The sequence below is a fragment of the Chanodichthys erythropterus genome, chromosome 8, assembly GCF_024489055.1.
Source record: "Chanodichthys erythropterus isolate Z2021 chromosome 8, ASM2448905v1, whole genome shotgun sequence".
NCBI classification, from domain to species: Eukaryota; Metazoa; Chordata; class Actinopteri; order Cypriniformes; family Xenocyprididae; genus Chanodichthys; species Chanodichthys erythropterus.
The window spans coordinates 4,826,061-4,847,590 of record NC_090228.1 but is presented as its reverse complement, the minus strand read 5'-3'; the positions used below and the strand labels follow the sequence as shown (position 1 = coordinate 4,847,590).

The following is a 21,530-nucleotide window of genomic DNA, read 5'->3' as shown; positions in this document are numbered from 1 at the left end:
TATACTTATTTTTATGTACATCGTACAGTTTCTGAAGAAATTCTTAAAGGGTTAGTTCACCCAAAAATGAAGATTCTGTCATTTATTACTCACCCTCATGTCGTTTCACACCCGTAAGACCTTCGTTCATCTTCGGAACACAAATTAAGATATTTTAGTTGAAATCCGATAGCTCCGTGAGGCTTCCATAGGGAGCAATGACACTTCCTCTCTCAAGATCCATAAAGGTACTAAAAACATATTTAAATCGGTTCATGTGAGCACAGTGGTTCAATATTAATATTATAAAGCGACGAGAATATTTTTGGAGCGCCAAAAAAACAAAATAACGACTCATTTAGTGATGGCCGATTTCAAAACAATGCTTCATAAAGCATTGGAGCACAAATGAATCAGTGTGTCGAATCATGATTCAGATCGCGTGTCAAACTGCCAACGGCTGAAATCACGTGACTTTGGCGCTCCAATGATCCAATGCTTCCTGAAGCAGTGTTTTGAAATAGGCCATCACTAAATAAGTCGTTATTTAGTTTTTTTAGCGCTCCAAAAATATTCTCGTCGCTTTATAATATTAATATTGAACCACTGTACTCACATGAACCGATTTAAATATGTTTTAGTACCTTTATGGATTTTGAGAGAGGAAGTGTCCATTGCTCCCTATGGAGGCCTCATGGAGCTATCGGATTTCAACTAAAATATCTTAATTTGTGTTCTGAAGATTAACGAAGGTCTTACAGGTGTAGAACGGCATGAGGGTAAGTAATAAATGACATAATTTTCATTTTTGGGTGAACTAACTGGCCTGTGCAAACTTATGAGTGCAACATTATGTGATTATGCAATTTACATCAGAAAGCTGCAAAGGTTTTCACAGTTCTGTTTTGATAAATGGTGTTTTTGGGCTGGGAAGGACGTTTTCCGCTTTGAAAGATGCCGTTTTAGTGATATTTGATTCCTCATGATATGACCACTTTAAACCAAATCTCCTTAGTATTGAGTCAAATCAAAACTGCAGGTGTAAAGAGCCACAACACACACAAAATGGGGATTGCACTGGTGAGTTAACACATCATGAAGACTGGACATAGAGATCAGCACATGAAACACACACTCAGATTACACAGAAATTACAGATGACTCACAGATTACATCACACAGAGCATGACTGAGATTTACAAAGAGAAACACACACAAATCATAAAGAGATTAGCCCACATACACTAGTATGACAAACAGTTTACATCACTTATTGTAAAGTTAGAGCGCTGGTAGAAACAATAGCCAGATCTAGATCTTGTACATTCAGACTGACTATCTGAAATAAAAAGATATCATCCACTTATGGATTGTTTTGAGGCATGCTGTGATGAATTTACTAGATTCGTGCTGCTTCATATGACAAAACGCTCTTATGTTGTCATTTCTGCTTTTACTCTGAAAGGATCACTTGTACTGCAACCACTGTAGACTAAATAATAAATCATGGGGTTTTATTTGTATTTGAGTCAATGGATTTAATCTCGACAGCCCGAGTTTATTGTGGTGCAGAGTAAAAGAGACCCAAGATTCAAGGCCTGATGCTTCAAACAGTTCGAACTGAATCCTGATCAACTCACCAACATCTGAGGTTTTATGGATCTTGATGATTTCTGCCAGGTCAAAGTTCCCTGCGATGATAGCAACCTACCAGGAAAAAAAGCATTTAACATGTCAAGAGCACTTGATTCAAGGAATAGTAAAGGGATTGTGTAGTGCTGAGCCAAAACATTAGCTGAGAGACATGGTACCTGAAATGCTGTTTGGTTGTTGTAGTTCTTGATTTCTTTATTTGCTCCTCGAAACAGGAGAACTCTAGCACAGCCTTCCTATAGATACGGCAGAGGGAATGAAGAAAACAGAGGCGATTATAGCTATAACAGCCTGCAAATGTGTGTTTTATATGTGATTTGGTGCCCAGCTGAGTTTAATAACTATATACAATTGCAGTGAAATACTAGCATACAGCCTGCTGCTAAGTATGTATACTGAATACAGCTATATTTTTAAAAACAGCCGAATGATTATGTGAAACAGAGTCCATCAGGAGATACGTTCTCTGAGGAAGCAAGGGAGGTAACGGTAAAACAAGTATTGAGAAATATAAGTATTTTATAGTTTAGTCAGGTAGCGTTCATGTTTTCCTAGAGGTCTTGCAGTGTGGTGTGAATGTGAAGAAGGTAACCGTGAAATGTCACATTAGAGGAGACTGTGCCTCCACATCGCTGTGATTGGCTAATTACCCTATCAGTGTCTAATCATGTTCACAGCCGCTCTGTAAATTGTCCTAAATGGGTCAAAATGGTGTAAATGGATGGATGAATTTCAAAGTAAACAACTTACTCATTTGGACGACATCAGAAATCGGCATCACAAAATTGGCACTATTCAGACGAACTTAAACGTTTACATTTTTAAAATGGTCTGATGGAAATTGAACTTTGCATTTAAATGTACTTAGATGAGGCAAGATGATGTTAAAAACGTATCATTTATAGGTTAATTTGTCTCTCTGGGAGAGGTGGGTGAATTCGGGTGCATTGCATTGTGGGATACAGCATTCCGTGCAGTTTGCTAGAATTGCATTTTACACATTTGTAGTAGATCATTCTCGTATTCTGTGCATGGGCCTACGAAAAAATGCACCAAGTATATGTACTACATACTGTATAGTGTCTTATTATGCTTTTTCACATTTGCAACTTTCTTTCATTATACACTGTTGCTGTTTGAGCATGAAAAAGGTCTACAAAGTTAGGGCTGTGTAGTGACAAATTGGGTCCCCCACCCAAAATCGGGTCTCCTTTAGTACCCCAAGCAATTCCATTGGTTCAAATTGCTTTTAATAGGTACTCTCTTTAGAGCCTGATTACAAATAATACAAAACCATGTTATGATAAACTGTTTCAACTACGTTTAAATGACCATTTATGCCTGTATTAGTTATCTTATATACTAGCATTGCATACTGATAAGTGATTGGCCTGATAGATTCGTTAATACACACATTTGCACTTACTCTACATACAGAAGTCAACATTTGAAGTGGTTCGTCAAAGTTGTCCTTAAACCTTCTTCTTAGGACAACTTTGATGAACTTTTTTGATCCACTTCAAATGTTGACTACTGTATATTCTCAATCATCTTTAATGTAATTATGTGTTAAATTAAGTGTTAAATGTCCAGATATTTCAGTTAAAGATAAAACAAATGAATGATGTTCAATTATTTACTTAATATTTATTAACAGATAAGAAATTACGTTCGATTGTTTTTATTATGCACTAATGTTTTCATACGCATTATATAGTAAGCTATGCATATTTTAAATTAATATCATTCGTATATATCCTTAGGATAATCATTAACTGACAGTTTAGGGAGACCTGATTTTGAGGGTGGGCCCGATTTTTCATGACACCGGTTCACACAGAACTTGTTTTTACATTCTAATGCACTATGTATCCATTGTTTTTCAATGTAAACACTTGCTAGATGGATTTGTTTGACCATTGCACTCGTGTCGGAATTATCATAAATACAAGTTTCCTAGTCGAAAATTGGACATGAACGCCCTCTCAAGTCATTTACCACTGGGAAGCAAAGGGGAGAATTTTGATACCCGAGTTCCTGATTTGGGAGGGCCATAAATTTTAAACATGGCAGAAGGGAGAGCAATTGTTGCTGTGACTGATATGCTTTATTGTTTTTTCCACAACAGCTACATTACCTTGTCTAGTTTAAGTGCATATCATTTGAAATAATCATTTTGTATCATATTGTATGTTTTATACACAGCAAAAATAGCCTGAATCGTCAGCAAGCTGAATGTTAATATGGTTGTCAATGAATGAATTTTGGCTTTAATAAGATTTTCCCAATAAACAGGCAAGAAAAAACCTCTACGCTAAAAAATGCTGGGTTAAAAACAACCCAAGTTGGGTTGAAAATGGACAAACACAGCGATTGGGTTCTTTTAACCCAGTGGTTGGGTTAAATGTTTGCTGTTGGGTAGTTTTATTTAACTCAACTATTGCTTAAAAATTACTGCATTACTTGCTTAAAATGAACCCAAAGTATGTTGGAAATTAACATTTATTAATAAGCTGTTTCTGAACTCCCTGAGATGCCTCCATTGTAGTCTTGAGTTTTCATCCCGTATGTGTTTCTCATTTAAATAATTCCCGTCCAAGGCATATGCAAAAAAAGAAAAAAAGAAAAAAGGGTTGAGTTGTGCAAGGTATTTTCTTCCACCCTGAATCTAAACCCCTTTTTTTGCGGCGTTAAATTTCCAACACACACTCTAAGCAGCAGACCAATTACAACAGACTGGACCCGGCTGACCAATCAGAACAGACTGTGCTTTTCAGAAGGTGGGCTTTAAAGAAACCGAAACTAAAACAGAGTGTTCAGACAGAGGGTGAAAACAGGTGCTGCAACAATGTAAATTATAATAAAAATGGGTTTTGTGAGCATTAAATGATGTAAACACATTCTACTAGTCCCCATAAAGACAATTATGAACCTGTAAATGAGCATAATTTAAACACAGTAATAGAAAAGCTTTGCTGCTGGAGTTGAGAAGGAAGAAACTGTGTATTTGTGGGTGTGTGTACCTGGTTGTAGAGGGCACACAGGTGTAGTGCTGTGTTTCCTGAGGCATTCTGAGAGCTCATCTCTGCTCCATAGAATAACAGGTGCTCAAGGTGCTGCACGTTTCCATGACGACAAGCCTATGGTACAAACACACACACACATGCTCCGATCACCCACTGCTGCAGTTGTAGCAAACAATAAAAAGGGATATATTTAGTCTCGCTGGAGAATGTAACTTTATGCTACAGGAGACTGTCTCTTCCCTTTACGTTTAATGAGAGAGTTCTCCAGGTTACCTGATGGATCTCCTGCCAGCCGTTCTCATCGCTGTAGCCCAGCTGGGCGTGATCGTACAGCAGCAGCTCGCAGCAGTACGGATCTCCCCCGACCATGGCACTATGATAGAGGGGAGTAAGCCCACGACTGTCCTTATAGTCTGGAGACGCCCCCAGATCCAACAATGTCTGCGGATAGCACACGAAACATGACGGACATATGTGCACAGACTCCCAACAGCTTGCGATGAGTTGTATAAGGATGAGTCTTTCTTTGGATTGTGCGTGTGGGAGGGAAAGTGCATCAACTCACAGTCAATGCTACATGGTTGTGCGTTTGGACCGCTTTGTGCAGCGCCGTCAGGCCGTCTCTGGTTCTGAAGTCCAGATGGGCTCCTCCGCTCCTCAACACCTTAATCAGCTCAGCACAAGTGTCCAGCTGGGCCACGAGAGTGAGAGGAGATTCTGGAAACATCGCACATGCGGAGATGATTAAAAATGCTAAATGTCATATCCGTCTCAGCGAATACATAATTGGCTAATTTTGTCCAATGTCCTTGGCTTGATTAGCATTGTTCTTAATTTACATTCATTAAAGTAGCCTAAATGCTAATCAAGGCAAACTTTAAAGGAATAGTTCACCCATCATTCACCCCAAATGAACATTTTGACATTGTTTACTGCTGTTGCAACACTGTATTATTTTGTTTATTCTATGAAACCCAAAATGAGGCAGAAAATCCAAGTTGCTCTTTTCCATAAAATGAACATAGATTGTGATTTATGTCTCTAAGTTCCATTTTTCCTGCCATTGATAGAGTTTTCTGGCTTTCCATGTTTTCACAGTTATATGGTATGAGGCACTATTACACATCTTTTGAAAGAGTAGGAGCAGAAACAAGCGATAAAAGCATTGGTTATGCACGTTGTATTCTTTGAAAAAACACAATTTTCTCAGCTTTTTTCCATTCAAAATGTTGCTTTTTTATTAAACTTGCGCACATTCAAGTGTTGATTAAAAAAAGAATGCATGAAGCTAGAATACAACGGTTTGTTTTGTTTAAAGGGATAGTTCACCCAAAAATGAAAATTTAATGTTTATCTGCTTACCCCCAGGGCATCCAAGATGTAGGTGACTTTGTTTCTTCAGTAGAACACAAATGATGATTTTTAACTCCAACCGTTGCGGTCTGTCAGTTGTATAATGCATGTCAATGGGAAATACTAGGGCTGTCAAATGATTAAAATTTTTAATCAAATTAATCAGAATTTTCAGTGGATTAATCAGGATTAATCACTATTATTATTATCATTATTATTATTTTTTACATACATATAGTGTTAATTTCGCCACCTATTTTTAATTTAGTCTTAGTCTTAGTCTTGTGCCAAATGTCCTTGTTAGTTTTAGTCATATTTAGTCATTCACATATCTTCTTTTGTTAGTTTCTTGATAACACACACCGTCGCCATGAAAAACAGAGCGTTGCCATGAACACACAGGATTCTAACCGTAGAGACGGAGCGCACTATTTTCTTTAGCAATACAATTGTTTTTAAATCAATAAACTCCTTTTTAAATCATAATTTTGTGTCAAATTATTGATTTATTTGGTAGGTAGCAATGTAATAAGCGGGATCCGAACTCGTTCTGAATATTTTAAAGGTGTAACAGCTGATGAAAAAGCAGAGACGATTGTAGACGAAAATTAAGAGATTTTATCTTAGTTTTTATTTTATGCAAAACATTTTCGTCTCGTCTTTTTTCGTCAAATTCATTTAATTTTGTCTTAGTGTGCGTTTTTGGACAGTGGTGCAGTCTTGCCATCGTCTCGTTTTAGTCATGAAAAAAAGGTCGTTGACGAACATATTTCGTCTTGTCTGACGAAATACATACATGTTATTGATATTTGACTTGGTTTAACCTTGTACTTGTTAACCATCTCGCCTCTAGCTCCCGACCACTTCCCTGACTTTCCTGACCTGAATAATTTGTCACACTGCGCATGCGTGAAATGCGTTAAAAAATTGACGTAATTAACAACAAACAACTAATTAACGTCGTTAACACGCTATTTTTGACAGCCCTAATAAATACTGTTCGGTTTCTCGCACACACTGATCGTTCTGTGTCTTAGGTCATCAATGTATCATCACGAGCCACAGGGTTTAATTTGGATTTGTCTGTGCTTTTTTTTTTTTCACTCTTATAGATGGAGTTCTCATTTACACGCATTATGCGACTGACAGACCACAATGGTTGGAGTTAAAAATCATCATTTGTGTTCGACTGAAGAAACAAAGTCACCTACGTCTTGGATGCCCTGGGGGTAAGCAGATAAACATCAAATTTTCATTTTTGGGTGAACTATTCCTTTAAAAACAGAGGCTCTGTTCTTTAAAAACCCTGGCAGGGAAAGAGTTAAAGGATTAGTTCACTTCAGAATTAAAATTTCCTGATAATTTACTCATCCCCATGTCATCCAAGATGTTTGTCTTTCTTTCTTCAGTTCAGAAAAGAAATCAAGGTTTTTGAGGAGAACATTCCAGGATTTTTCTCCATGTAGTGGACTTCAACAGTTACCAACGGGTTGAAGGTCCAAATTGCAGTTTCAGTGCAGCTTCGAAGAGCTCTACAGGATCCCAGATGAGGAATAAGGAAGAAATTATCTAGAGAAATGATCATTTTCTAAAAAAAAAAAAAAGTTAACTTTTTAACCACAAATGCTCATCTTGCACTGCTCTGCGATGCGCCACGCATTACATAATCACGTTAGAAAGGTCACGCGTGACAGAAGTACCGTGGTAGGGCAAAAAACTAAAAATGTAATTTCTTCCTCCAACTTCAAAATCATCCGACATCCTCGTTTTACCTTTTTTTTTTTTTTACCACGTACCACGTTTTTTTTCCCGCTTTGTAAACACTTCCTCGGTACTTCTGCCAACGTCACGTGACCTTTCCAACGTGATTAAGTAATGCGTGGCACATCGCAGATCTAGTGCAAGATGGGTATTTGTGGTTAAAAAGTATATACATTTTGATTTTTTTTTTTTTTGAAAATGACCGAACGTTTCGCTAGATAAGACCCTTATTCCTCTTCTGGGATCATGTAGAGCTCTTTGAAGCTGAACTGAAACTGACATTTGGACCTTCAACCTGTTGAACCCCAGTGAAGTCCACTATATGGAGAAAAATCCTGGAATGATGTCCTCAAAAACCTTAATTTCTTTTCGACTGAAGAAAGAAAGACATAAACATCTTGGATGACATGGGGGTAAATGATCAGGAAATTTGAATTCTGAAGTAAACTAATCCTTTAAGGACCAAAAGCACCCTAAAATATCATAAAAGGAGGTTATGTGACTTCTGAAGTCATACAATAGCTTTATGTGCAGACCAAACTTTAAACCATTGTTCAATGATAATCTTCTCATTCGTGCCAAGACTCTCAAATGGCACCTCTGCAATGTTCAAAACAGCACCTTTTTAGATGCATTGTACCAAGTTTTGAAAGCAGGTTTGGGAAGTGATGTGAAATGTATACAAACTCGCACTGCCCATATAAGCATCACAGTTTAACAGCTCTGACCCATATTTATTTTAAAAAATATAATAAAATCACCTCCGCTCTCAGTATCATGAAAATTGGGGTCCAGCCCTTTCTCCAGGAACCTGCAGACCTTCTCCACACACCTCTGTTGTACACACTCCATAAACTTCTTTAAATTGGCCTGGCAACAATGGAAAATAGTCTCAGATTACTAACCAGTCAACAATGTTTTGAAGGTTTTTAATGGAAAGCATTACAACATACTACATTCACAATGCAAAGCTGCCTAAAGCATTACTAAGAAGTAAGATGCAAAAATAAAAATGAATGGAAGTTGCTCATTACACATGCAAAGAGGTTAGCCAATCAAACAGAGAGCTTATTCACATATAGACACAGTAGCAAAATAGTCTGTACAATTGTAGTCAGAAAACAGTAACAGTACTGTAAAACTAAATTAAGTTATTGCTGCAAGAAACCTTGACAAACATAAGTGGACTTGAGGGAAAAAAAATGAATGCAGCCATACTGTAGGTTATGGCCCTTTTAAAGGTGCTGTAAGCAATTCCAATTCTTTTGCTAACTTGAACCACATGCCCTCTCTCCCAAAACCATCCTCTAAAGACATGTCAGCAAACTCAACATCAGCAAACTTGAATGCACAAAATGATTCACAGACAGAGAGCATTTCTAGCTAGTTTTTTGATTTGGCTAAAAAAAAAAACAGCATGGCCCACACTCATGACTCTATTTGAGTCACATGCACAGAGATGCATGCTATTTTTTTCTCAGGACCAAAAACCAATAGCTTACAGCTTGTTCTAGATAACAAAGGTTTTTTTTTTTTTTAATGGAAAAGTATCAATTTTTAGAACAACAGAATTATGTATAAATATACACTACCATTCAAAAGTTTGGGGTTGGTAAGATTTTTTTTGTTTTTTTTTGAAAGAAGTCTCTTATGCAAACCAAGGCTGCATTTATTTGACAAAAAATACATTAATACCATGAAATAGTTATTTTTAATTGCAATAATGCTTAAAAAAAATATATATGTGTGTGTGTGTATTTTTTTTTTTTTTTTCTTTCAAAATTTAATGTATTTCTGTGGTGCAAAGCTGAATTTTCAGCATCATTACTAAAATCTTCAGTGTCACATGATACTTCAGAAATAATTTTAATATGCTGATTTGATGATCAAGAAATGTTTCTTATTATTGTTATCAACAGTTGTGCTGCTTAATATTTTTGTTGAAACTGTGAAACATTTTTTTCAGGATTCTTTGATGAATAGAATGTTCAAAAGAGCAGCATTTACTAGAGATCTTTTGTAACATTAATATCTTTACTGTTACTTTTGACCAATTTAAAGGATTAGTTCAGTTTAAAATGAAAATAACCCAAGCTTTACTCACCCTTAAGCCATCCTAGATGTATATGACTTTCTGATCAACACAATCAGAGTTATATTAATAAATATCCTGATGCATCCTAGCTTTATAATGGCAGTGAATGGCAAACAACAAATATGAAGCTCAAAAAACTACATCCGTCCATCATAAATGTACTCCACACGGCTCCGGGGGGATAATAAAGTCCTTCTAAAGTGAAGTTATGCATTTGTGTAAAAAAAAAAAAAAAAAAAAATCCATATTTTACAAGTTATAAAGTTAAAGTATCTAGCTTCCGCCAGACTACCTTCCATACTCAACATACGGAAAAAGCGTAACTGACGTCACAAAGTTGAATACGGAAGGCGCAGGATGTAGCGTAAGCGTTTTGAACTGCGAGAGGTGGTACACTTTCTTTGTAAGTTGAATACAGAAGGCTGTATGGCAGAAAATATGATGATATTTTATTTTATAACTTGTTAAATATGGATATTTTTCTTAAACAAATGCATCGCTTTACTTCAGAAGGCCTTTATTAACCCCTCTGAGCAGTGTGGAGTACGTTTATGATGGATGGATGCGCTTTCTTGAGCTTCAAACTCATTGCCCCTGTTTACTGCCATTATAAAGCTTGGATGCGTCAGGATATTTATTAATATAACTCCAATTGTGTTCATCAGAGAGAAGAAAGTCATATACACCTAGGATGGCTTGAAGGTGAGTAAATCTTGGAGTAATTTTCATTTTAATCCTTTAATGCATCCTTGCTGAATAAAAGTATTCTTACCGACCACAAACCTTTTAACGGTAGTGTACAGTACATGAATGTTAAACATTACCTTGGTATGTAGTTTGGCCAGTTGCTTGTCATCTACATAGCTCTGAGTGTAAACACGCCTCTTGTAACGGAACTGAAGTCACACAAATGAATTGACAGGTAAATGATATTAACATAGCAACCTGAGCCAATAATATCAGTAAGAGTGAGAGATCTAAAGCATTGTGGGATGCAGAAGGGTGAGTATGTGCACCTCTAGGTACGGTACAGGTGTGATTGTAGGGAGAGGATACTCCCTGAGCAATCGCTCCTCATCGAGGAACTTTCCGGCACGCCCATTAAAGGCAGGGAGGTAGAGGCCATAGTTAAGCACATCGGTCAGGCTTTGTGTCAGAGTGACCAGAACTCGCTGCTTACAAACCCACACTGGAGCCTCAAGGTCCAATCGCAGGCATTTCTGGAAACAAACATACACGCGTATTACAAAGTATTTTTGCTTTTATTTTGAGACCTTTGCATATTTTACTATACAGATTGACAGAAAATTAAATATAAGGTGATATTTATCAGGATTTGTTGCTGGTTGAACTCGAACCTGCATCACCCATTTGAGCACCAAAGCTTAAAGGTGCAGTAAGCGATTTCTGGTGATCCCTTCCATCTCAAAAAACAAATACCGTTTTCATGAACAGCTCCCTACATAACACGATAGTCCAAGTGACTAATATATTACAAATATGACAAGATTAAAGGGTTAGTTCACCCCAAACTAAAAAATATCCCATAATTTACTCACCCTCAAGCCATCCTAGGTGTATATGACTTTCTTCTTTCAGTCAAACACAATCGGGAAAAAAATATTCTGGCTCTCCCAAGCTTTATAATGGGAGTGAATAGTAAATGATATTTTGAAGTCCAAAAAATCACATCCATCCATCATAAACGTAATCCATACAGCTCCAGGTGGTTAATAAAGTCCTTCTGAAGAGAAACAATGTATTTTTGTAAGAAAAATATCCATATTTACAACTTTATAAACTAGAATCACTAGCTTCCGGTAACGTCCACCCGCACATTCATGAGAGAGTCGAGTTTCGGCGTATGACGTAGGATGTAGGAGAAGCGGTAAAAACAACAAACTCAAGCTCCTCTTACATTTATCTTTAAAATTTCTTGTTTTATACTTCTAATTCGTGACCGGTGTTTTGTTTTGCTCTATCCTCTGCGCTTCTGCATTTGTCGATACATCTTGCATCGGGTTAGAGGTCACTCTTCGACTGAACTAGACTTGGGTAGGGTCATTACCGGAAGCCAGTTATTATAGTTTATAAAGTTATAATTATGGATATTTCTTCTTACAAAAACGCTCACCTATGCTCAAGAAGGCCTTTATTAACCCCCTGGAACTGTATGTATTACTTTTATGATGGATGGACATGCTTTTTTGGGCTTTTAAAAAAATGGCACTATTCACTCCCATTATAAAGCTTGGTATTTATTAATATAACTCTGATTGTGTTTGACTGAAAGAAGAAAGTCATATAAACATAGGATGGCTTGAGGGTGAGTAAATTATGGAATATTTTTGGGTGAACTATCCCTTTATACTGCGTTCCAAATTATTATGCAAGTGACAAATCAGTAAGATTTCAGTACAATGAACATTCAGATTTTAGTTTTTCTAAGAAAATGTTTGTTTGTTTATTTATCCATGTCTTTTTAGATAACTGGTATCAATCTCAGACAAAATAATTAGCCAGATCTATGGAAACCCTACTTAGAGGTTGTTCCACATTATTAAGCAAGTCACAGTTTTCATGCATTATGGGGAGGAAGAAAGATCTTTCTGAAGATGAAAAGCATGAAATGGTGCAATGTTGTGCAAAAGGCATGAAAACAACTAATATTGTGTGAAACTGAATGAAGATTATCGAATTATCATAAGATTTGTGAGTGATTTAGAGCACAGCAGAACTCGGTCAGATAAAGGCTTATTAAGGAAAGTTCCTGTCAAAAAAATTAATTGCATTAAAAGGGCAGCTATAAAAAAGCCAGTGTTGAGCAGCAAACAGGTATTTGGAGCTGCTGGAGTCTCTGGAGTCTCAGGAAGCTCTCCATGCAGGCTGGCAGTTATGCGTAAAGATGCATTTCAGCCACTCCAAACCAAACCTCACAAAGAGAAACATTTACAGTGGGTGTAGAAATACATGAAGACTCATTTTTAAATAGTTTTATTCACTGACTAATGCCGTACTACAATGGATGGTCTAAATGGATGGATTTCTGGATGGTTGGTGAATGGCCACCACGTTCCAACAAGACTGCGACGTCAGCAAGGAGCTGGTGGTGATGATTTGTGCTGGATTATTGGGAAGTGAGATGGAGGGTATTAAAATGACTTTTGCAAGATATGTGGAGTTCATAACTGGCCATTTTCAGCTATGGGATAAAAAGGAGGTTAGTGCCTTCTGAAATGCAATGCACCATTGTACAATGCACTATGCACTATCCCATGCTGCAAAAAAAAAAAAAAAACACCACAGCAATAAAACTGTTTGAAAATGTATTTCTAAACCCACTGTAAATGTTTCTCTTTATGAGGTTTGGTTTGGAGTGGCTGAAATGCATCTTTACGCACAACTGCCAGCCTGCATGGAGAGCTTCCTGAGACTCCAGAGACTCCAGCAGCTTCAAATACCTGTTTGCTGCTCAACACTGGCTTTTTTATAGCTGCCCTTTTAATACAATTAATTTTTTTGACAGGAACATTAATGACCCTTTATCTGGCCGAGTTCTGCTGTGCTCTAAATCACTCACAAATCTTATGATAATTTGATAATCTTCATTCAGTTTCACACAATATTAGTTGTTTTCATGCCTTTTGCACAACATTGCACCATTTCATGCTTTTCATCTTCAGAAAGATCTTTCTTCCTCCTCATATTGCATGAGAATTGTGACTTGCTTAATAATGTGGAACAACCTCTAAGTAGGGTTTCCATAGATCTGGCTAATTATTTTGTCTGAGATTGATACCAGTTATCTAAAAAGACATGGATAAATAAACAAACAAACATTTTCTTAGAAAAACTAAAAACTGAATGTTTATTGTACTGAAATCTTACTGATATGTCACTTGCATAATAATTTGGAACGCAGGGTAAGGTCTGTCCAGCGCTGGAAAGCTTCTCCAAAATTAATCCGGGCCCTACCTCTTGCCTGACTGTAATGCTTCTTTTTAAAGTTATATTCCCCTGGCCTTTTCCTCTTTTGTATTTTCTCTGCCATCTCTCTCTTTCTATAGTCATTCTGCTAATGTCTGTCTTGTGCACTGAGCTCTCTCTCCTCCCCCATCATGAGTGAGCACGCCCCTTACTGCCGATTGGCTACAAGTTTTGGTGCTCGGTCCGATCCACTTTTCAACAGCGTTTTTCAAAAATTGCTTACTGCACCTTTAAAGACCCAAAAGATTAGACCAGGTAAGTTTGATAATTCATGTGCAATTTGCCATTAAGTGTCCTTAAATGCTACAAGATTCACTGCAGCAAATCTATTTAAAAAAAAAAAATCATGATTTTCTTTCCATTAAATATTTCCTCCAAATTCACCAGGCTTTAGATTTAAGATCATTTAAGAGATCAAGGCCTGTTCTATTTGATCACGATCATTTATTTATCAACCATCAGTACAAATGTGCTGAACTCACGACATTATTTTACTTAAATAAGCCGAAAGCCAAATTAAAGTGTTTGTGACATTTACACTGCAAAAATAACACCATTTAATGTTTTCTGTGTGCAGGTTTCTAAAATGTGAAAAGCAGAGGACCAAAAGTAAAGACTCTCTGACCATAATAATAATAATTGGTTACATTTATATAGTCATATTTATATATGGCCTTATGTCTGACACAGGACAAAAGAGGGGAGGCGGGTTTGTGTGTCAACTGTGTGTTAGAGAGATGAGAAAGCAACAAAGAGCTCTGTTCAGCGGAAAATTAGTATTGGAAGCGTTTCAGATATTTCAGTATCGATATGTATTGAAAAAATCTATGTTTGTCCCTACATTGCACTGTTTATTATTTCACAGGCCTTTTTAAAAGACTACAATTGAAAAATGGGTAACACTTTAGTATGGGGAACAATTCTCACTTTTAACTAGTTGCTTATTAGCTTGTATATCACTAGTCTCAGCCTCAGAAGTCACGCCCACGGACCGTTGGCTGAACGTCTGATGCATGTGACACACTAAACTGGAAACACTTCAGGATTTTAGAAGTCGTCATCTGGTTGGTTGAACTCTTCAGGATGTCTGGGAGATGTGTGTGTCACGTTCTTTAATGGTCTGCCTGGAAACAAATGCCATGATGCCAAACCCCCTCATGGAAGAAGAACGGCGTCATGTTTACGACTGTGACAATAAGCACTTGCCAGGATCAACTAAATGCTGGATTTTCAAAAGTATGTGAAGTTCGCGGCTCCATTGTTGCTCAACTTTCTTTAATGAATAATTTAATACATGCACGTTGGTATATTATTGTAGGGACATCGACTTTACATTTTCACGCCTCTTAACATGACTCAGAACAAAACGAACTGTGATTGGTTGTGTTACATGTCAGTCAAACATCCTCTTGGGCGGTCCTTGGCCAATGAAAGCTGCGATAGAGTCCAGACCTTCTGCCATCAGGTTAATACTAGAACATTAACTATTAGTACTTAGAAAGCACATATTAATGCCTTTTTCTGCATGACCTTATTCTACATCCCTTAATCCTGCCCAATACCTAACCTTAACCACTACAACAACTACCTTACTAACTTAATAAGCAGTAAATTAGGAGTTTATTGAGGCAAAAGTTGTAGTTAATAGTGAATATGTGTTCCCCATACCAAACTGTGTTACATGCTACTGCTGAAATCCACCCGCTTTTGGCGGGTGTTAATGTCAAGCCCTGCATATGGGGATGATTTGGAGGCCTTGATAATGGACTGGGACCAATGGGCAAATTTGTCCAGGATGCCAGAGTTACACCCCTGCTTTTTTTGCGAAGGACATCCTGGGATTTTTAATGACTCAAGAGAGTCTCAACCGAAGGGCGATGCTTTTTTTTAAGAGTGTAGTGTCCCCATCACTATAGTGGAGCGTTGGGATCCACAGGTGAGCGCCCCCTGCTGGCCTCACTAACAAACACGGCCTTTTCCCCAGGAGGTCCAGGTACAGACCTGGCTCAACCCCGCTTAGCTTCAGTGGGTGATAGCTGCGCAAAATACAAAACTCAACTTCAAAGTATCCTCGTCGGACATAACTATTGACAAAAAGCAGGGAGTTACGCTGGATGCTGCAAAGACTCTCAGAAGGAGGACCAAGGTATGTATGCATTATGTGTTTGGCAGAATTATGCAAACATGTTCCATTTAACAAAAGTGCAAATTTATTCAGGAACTAAACTAGGGTTGAAAAACTGGGGTTGCTCTGTACATGCAATCGCCATCTTCCAGCAAAAAATGACTGTACAGAAACATGCATGCATGTAGACGACATGCTGTAAGCCTCTGTCACACACCCCTTACTCCCACGCAGAATCAACAACTCAGCCTGTACCAATCACTGCCACTCTCTACTCCTGTGCTGCAGTGCAGCCATTTCAAAGAAAAGAGTGAGCCTGCATATGCATATGTGTGTGAGAGAGTACTCACCGTTTGCTGCAAATCAGGGATTCCGATGCGGATGACAGCTGCGTTTCCGTGGAGATCCTCCATAGATTCGGAGGTAGATTTAGTCCCAGGAGAGGCCCGAATGCTGTCATCTCCGTGGTTACCGTTGGTAGGGGCGTGTTGTTGCCGCGGCCGGTCGAGAGCCTCATGTTTGCCGTCGGCAGGTGGACTGATAGGCATGCTCCGGGAGAGTGTGTGTGTGTGTGTGAGTGTGTGTGCGTTCTGCTCAACACGCCGGCCTCACAACCCTACAACACAACATACACCTGCATTTTCAGTCAAACTCATTCTAATGCACTGCTTTATGTTGACTTTGCAAGATCTGATATTCGATGTATAGTAGTAGGAAGCCGTTTTATAATACGCACAACCAAGCATTTGTGGCTAATAATGTCAAAGTGTGACAAGTAATGACGTGTTTACGTAAGTATGGAGATGACATTTTACCACAAATCACAAATCAAGATAAAATGACGGGATGAGAGAGTTTGAAAGAGACAGTGAGAAGAGAGAGAGAGAGAGAGAGAGAGAGGGACTCCATTGGTTGTGAGTGGTTGCCATGGACACTGTGAAGCAGATCCACTTGGGAAAAATGGAAATTGAGGGAACCCTGCATCCCAGGTTACCATGGCAACTCAGCACTTTGCTTGTTCTGGTGCGCTACCACTTCCTCTTTACAGACAGCTGTGCAAAATCCACACTCACCGCCGTCTCTTCTTCTACAGCATCACAAGCAACAAGCCACCTGCTCTCTTGACACCTATTTCAAATACTTAACCTCTGAACCGTGATGATGTCCACTATAAAAAGTCATTTTTAACCTTTCAGGCTGCGGCGTTGCATCCAAACCATCATAGGCGACTACTTTTGACTCTTTCCCATGATTCTGTCTGTCCTGTTTATGATGTTGTGAATTTTAAAGGGCTGGGTATGGACACAAATTTCACGATTCGATTTCGATTCACAAGCTTGTGATTCGATTCCTATTCGATTCGATATCGATTCATTTGAATATATATCAGGTATAATAAATGGCAAATTTCGTCAAGGAAAAAAATCTCTCAACTAATGCTGTAACTATACAGGGACTCAGTTGGTGTACTATAATATCGAAGGTTAAAATGAACTGATTTGTTTAATCATATGAGACATTTAATTACACACAAGGAATTTTTCATGAAAATAACTACATAATTATGTTTCGTAATAACTACATATTTTTATTTTTTGAAATGGAGGGCAATTGTAACACACTCAATTCCTCCAATCAGAAACAAGCTAGAGTGATGACACTTAATCTGCAATGCTTTTCTCTCTGCCTGTGGAAAAGGAGCATGATCATTTCACCTCAGCAGAACTTTTCAACAAAATACTGATTTTGAGGCATGAAAGTTACATTTTGGATGTACAGTATTTTTCTTCTGCTGTCTAAAGTTTAGTATACTGCAAATTTAAACTAAAAAAATATATTTAGTTACCACGAAATGGGTTCAAGTGTAGTACAAGTGGTAACTAAATACATTTTCTAAATACAGAGATAGTATATTAAAAGCACATTTTAGTTCATATTTCATGGTGTCTCAAAATAGCACAGTTGAAAACACTAAGACGTTCTTAAGATTATCTTAAGAAGTACTAAAGAAGATTTTTTAGTATATTAAGTGCGTGAAAATAGAGCATTTTAAGTACATTATAGAAATGTACTTTTTTTTCACCTGGGATGATAAGAATTTCCGTAAGTTTTGCTATATCTTTCAACATACCTTCTGATGTTCATGCATGTTTATTTCATGCATTTACTAGTAGTAAAGCGATCTGTTGCACCACATTTTGATGAAATGAAAACAATGGTAAAGATTATCTATTATTGTTTTTAAGTAAAAAGATGCATTTTGAATGCATCAGTGGGTTAAATACTTCGTACATTCTCAGCCATACTAAGAATCAATGGAGGGATATGCCATATCACACACTCATTTTTTTACCATACTATTATCACAGCCGGCCACATGTAGCCGTCCACCTACTCACTCATTCCAATGCAATCACACACAAGCTAAAACATTTCAGACACTCTTGACTATTGTCCACAGAGACAGAAGGGAAGTCCTCTATTATGTAACAGACATTGTCACAGAGAACACGAGATGGAAAATCCCTGTAAAGAGTAAGTATAATCTGCATCAGCATTGTTACACCATACGACAAGCAGAAACTTAGATCTGAGATGGCATGTTATCATTCAACTCAATTAAAGTACTGAAATATCAAGGTCTGCGATCACTAAATCAGTTACATGAAATAATACAGAGATTCTTTTTGGCAATAGTGTATTTTCTAAAGAAATTGTACAAAAGTTGCCATTGCCAAGATGCTAAGAAGTTCTCAAGTGGTTTCTAGGAAGTTGTTAAGTGGTTGCTAGGGTTATTACTTAATGGCTCAAGATGCACACACCCATAAGGCAAGATATATTCTGGCAAGTTCTCTTCTTCAGTGTAAGCATTTTATCATCTGGCAGGCAAAATCACTTAGAAAAGTAGTAGCACACCTCTCTTACAATCCACATCATTTTATGTATCATTCATAGCGCAAAACAGACCAGTTGCTTGCCAAAGATTAGTTCAGATCCCTAACTGTAACTATGAGCAATAGTAATTCTCATACTTGCTTTAGCAAACACAACTTACAAGCTAGAAATACTGAATAACAAGGAAACAAGGAGGAGTTCACCTTTGACCTGGACTTCCCATGTGAGGCTTCCTGTACGATCAAACTTTTCTGAGCTTTCCGTCTTTATTCCAATCTTTCTGCCAGTATTCCACAATCCGTACTTTGTGTTTGTAAAATTTCAGGGCCGAATGTCCCGGCACTCCCTCGGAGGTCTGAGATTTCAGGACACTTGAAGCCCAACCCTGATGCTGAATATTCCCGAGCAGGAAAACCAGCAGGAAAGAGGAAATTACAACAGGAAGGTCTCCAGACCATCTCAAACCATCTCAACCAACCAAAAGTGTCGTTTGTGGACCTCCACCAATAAGGAGCCAGGGTTTCAGTGTCTCATCCAATCAAAACGTCTCAATAAACGCCACAGGTGAGGCTATACGCTTAAATACATCATTGTGGTTGGAATCAACACATCTATCACTCAATAGAGCCTGTTCAAGTACCCTTTGTAAATTTGAAGTGGATAAAATGTAGCAACAAGTGATTATATGAGCTTTGATTGGATAAATAAGAGATTTTATGTATGCATGTTGTTGGATAAAGCATTTATCAAAGCATGTTGTGGTCACACCAAAAATGATGGCAGACTGAATGATGAAGAAATATAAAACCCTTCATAATCCCATCAATTTTAATACAGGATCATTGAAACTCCCACATATTCTCACTAACACACACACACACACACACACACACACACACACACACACATCCGAAGCACCACTATCATTTCTGTAAAACAACATGGCTACGGTCTCCGAAAACTTCCACTGGACCTGTTTTCATACTAAGCCCTTCTAGCTTTGTAATTTACTTCCCGTGATCTCAGCCCAACTTCCTGCCCTTCTTCCTGGCTGGATAGGGCCGAGGCTCCTCGGGATGTTTTTGCAGGAAGTATAGGAAAGGCTGCATGCCTCTGATAACTCCGCTCTTTCCTCAGGCGATACAAAAATTCACCTCACACACATGAATGTGGAACAGAAATAAAGGCTACCGACACCCACACTCCTTCCTACAAATCTCACACACACACAGAGCAGTAACGTTTCTATTTCCACCGCACACTAGAAGGACCTCTAACACAATTACAGAAATGTATGATATAGCACTAATATTGTAGTCGCTTGCGTATGCAGTTCTTTTAATGCTGAATATATCAATATTTGAAATCGTATATGAAGGTGTTGTGATAGATGACAGCTGCAAAAAGTCCTGATAAATTTAATTTCCTTTTGATTTCATCAGATCAAGGAGAAATCACATGAGTGTGCTGCTTCTGTTACATAAGACACACCTTCACGCCTGGATCTGTGGGTAAGAACTTGACTGAAGTTATAAGGCTGCAGCCATTCTTAAAATAATCCTTTGAGATCTCTCTCTTTGAAACATACTGAATGCATTTATTTGGCTGGTTTTGGGTAGCTTTACAAAAAACATGTATATGTATATAAGGCTGTAACCATGTCTTGAACATTGGGGGACCAAAGCTGCTTCTTTTTGTTTTGGTTTTGTGGGGGAAGGGTGTTCTTGGGGTTTTTATTTAAAGGAATTAAATAATTAAAAGATAAAAAGGGATGTAAGGGAATAAACAAAAAGAAATAAGAAAGGTAAAAGTTCCAGGTCTATTGTAGTTATGAAGTAATCAATTTGAAGGGAACCTATTTACAAGATAATATAAATCTCTGGTGTCCCTGTGACGTTTCAGCTCAAAATACCCCAGAGATCATTTATTATAGCTTGTCAAATTTGCTCCTATTTGGGCGTGAGCAAAAACAGACGTTTTTTGTGTGTGCCCCTTTAAATGCAAATGAGCTGCTGCTCCCGGCCCACTTTCTTGAAGAGGGTGGAGCTTTACTCTCGCTTCGGTACTACAACAACTCTTCCTCTTCTCTAAAGCAGCCCAACATGGCCTTTCCTCCTTTGTTGCGTTTTCCCGGGGGCGGGTTTAAGTAAATTTTGGGGTTTGTGATGTCACCAACACAGGAAGAAGCTCATTGTAGTCCCTACCAGCCGTTTGTTGTAGTCCTTAAAAAGCACTTTGCATTGAACTTTGAGTGTCGTAACTTTGCAGATGTTGTTTATGCTCAAACAGCAACATTACACACTAACTAAAGTTAAAAAAGTGAAATCATAATCAATCACCCCTTTAATATGCATTCTTCATATGCAAGTCATTTAATTCAGGCTTGTATTCTCCTAAAGTATTCTCCTCTATTACAAACCATAAAAAAATTTGGTAACACTTTATTTGTGTCCTTGTTACATGTAGTTACTATAGTAATTACTATAAATTGTGCATAATTACACACAACTAACCCTAAAACAAACCTTCTCTACAGTAAGTACATGTAGTTAATAATTATTACTCAGTACTTAATTGTATAATTACACTGTAACAAGGACACCTTAAAATAAAGGGTTACACTGTAATTATACATTTAAGTACTGAGTAATATTAA

At 37.7% G+C, this 21,530-nt stretch overlaps 1 protein-coding gene across 9 annotated transcripts in view; it reads right to left on the bottom strand.

Moving 5' to 3' along the window:
- Positions 1-21,530, bottom strand: part of shank3b (SH3 and multiple ankyrin repeat domains 3b) — a 41,365-nt gene that overhangs the window by 17,666 nt on the left and 2,169 nt on the right. For 3 of the 9 annotated variants that reach the window (XM_067391532.1, XM_067391537.1, XM_067391539.1), the window contains exons 1-10: positions 19,078-19,414; positions 16,330-16,595; positions 10,884-11,087; positions 10,692-10,763; positions 8,534-8,642; positions 5,224-5,375; positions 4,932-5,099; positions 4,656-4,772; positions 1,791-1,868; positions 1,620-1,686 (exon numbers count right to left, since the gene is read on the bottom strand). In XM_067391532.1, coding sequence (XP_067247633.1) covers positions 1,620-1,686; positions 1,791-1,868; positions 4,656-4,772; positions 4,932-5,099; positions 5,224-5,375; positions 8,534-8,642; positions 10,692-10,763; positions 10,884-11,087; positions 16,330-16,527 — 1,165 coding nt within the window. In that variant the 5' untranslated portion in view covers positions 16,528-16,595; positions 19,078-19,414. Of the gene's footprint in view, positions 1-1,619; positions 1,687-1,790; positions 1,869-4,655; positions 4,773-4,931; positions 5,100-5,223; positions 5,376-8,533; positions 8,643-10,691; positions 10,764-10,883; positions 11,088-16,329; positions 18,506-19,077; positions 19,416-21,530 lie in introns of those variants that run through there. The other 6 variants (XM_067391534.1, XM_067391535.1, XM_067391540.1 and 3 more) reach the window with 5 other exon arrangements.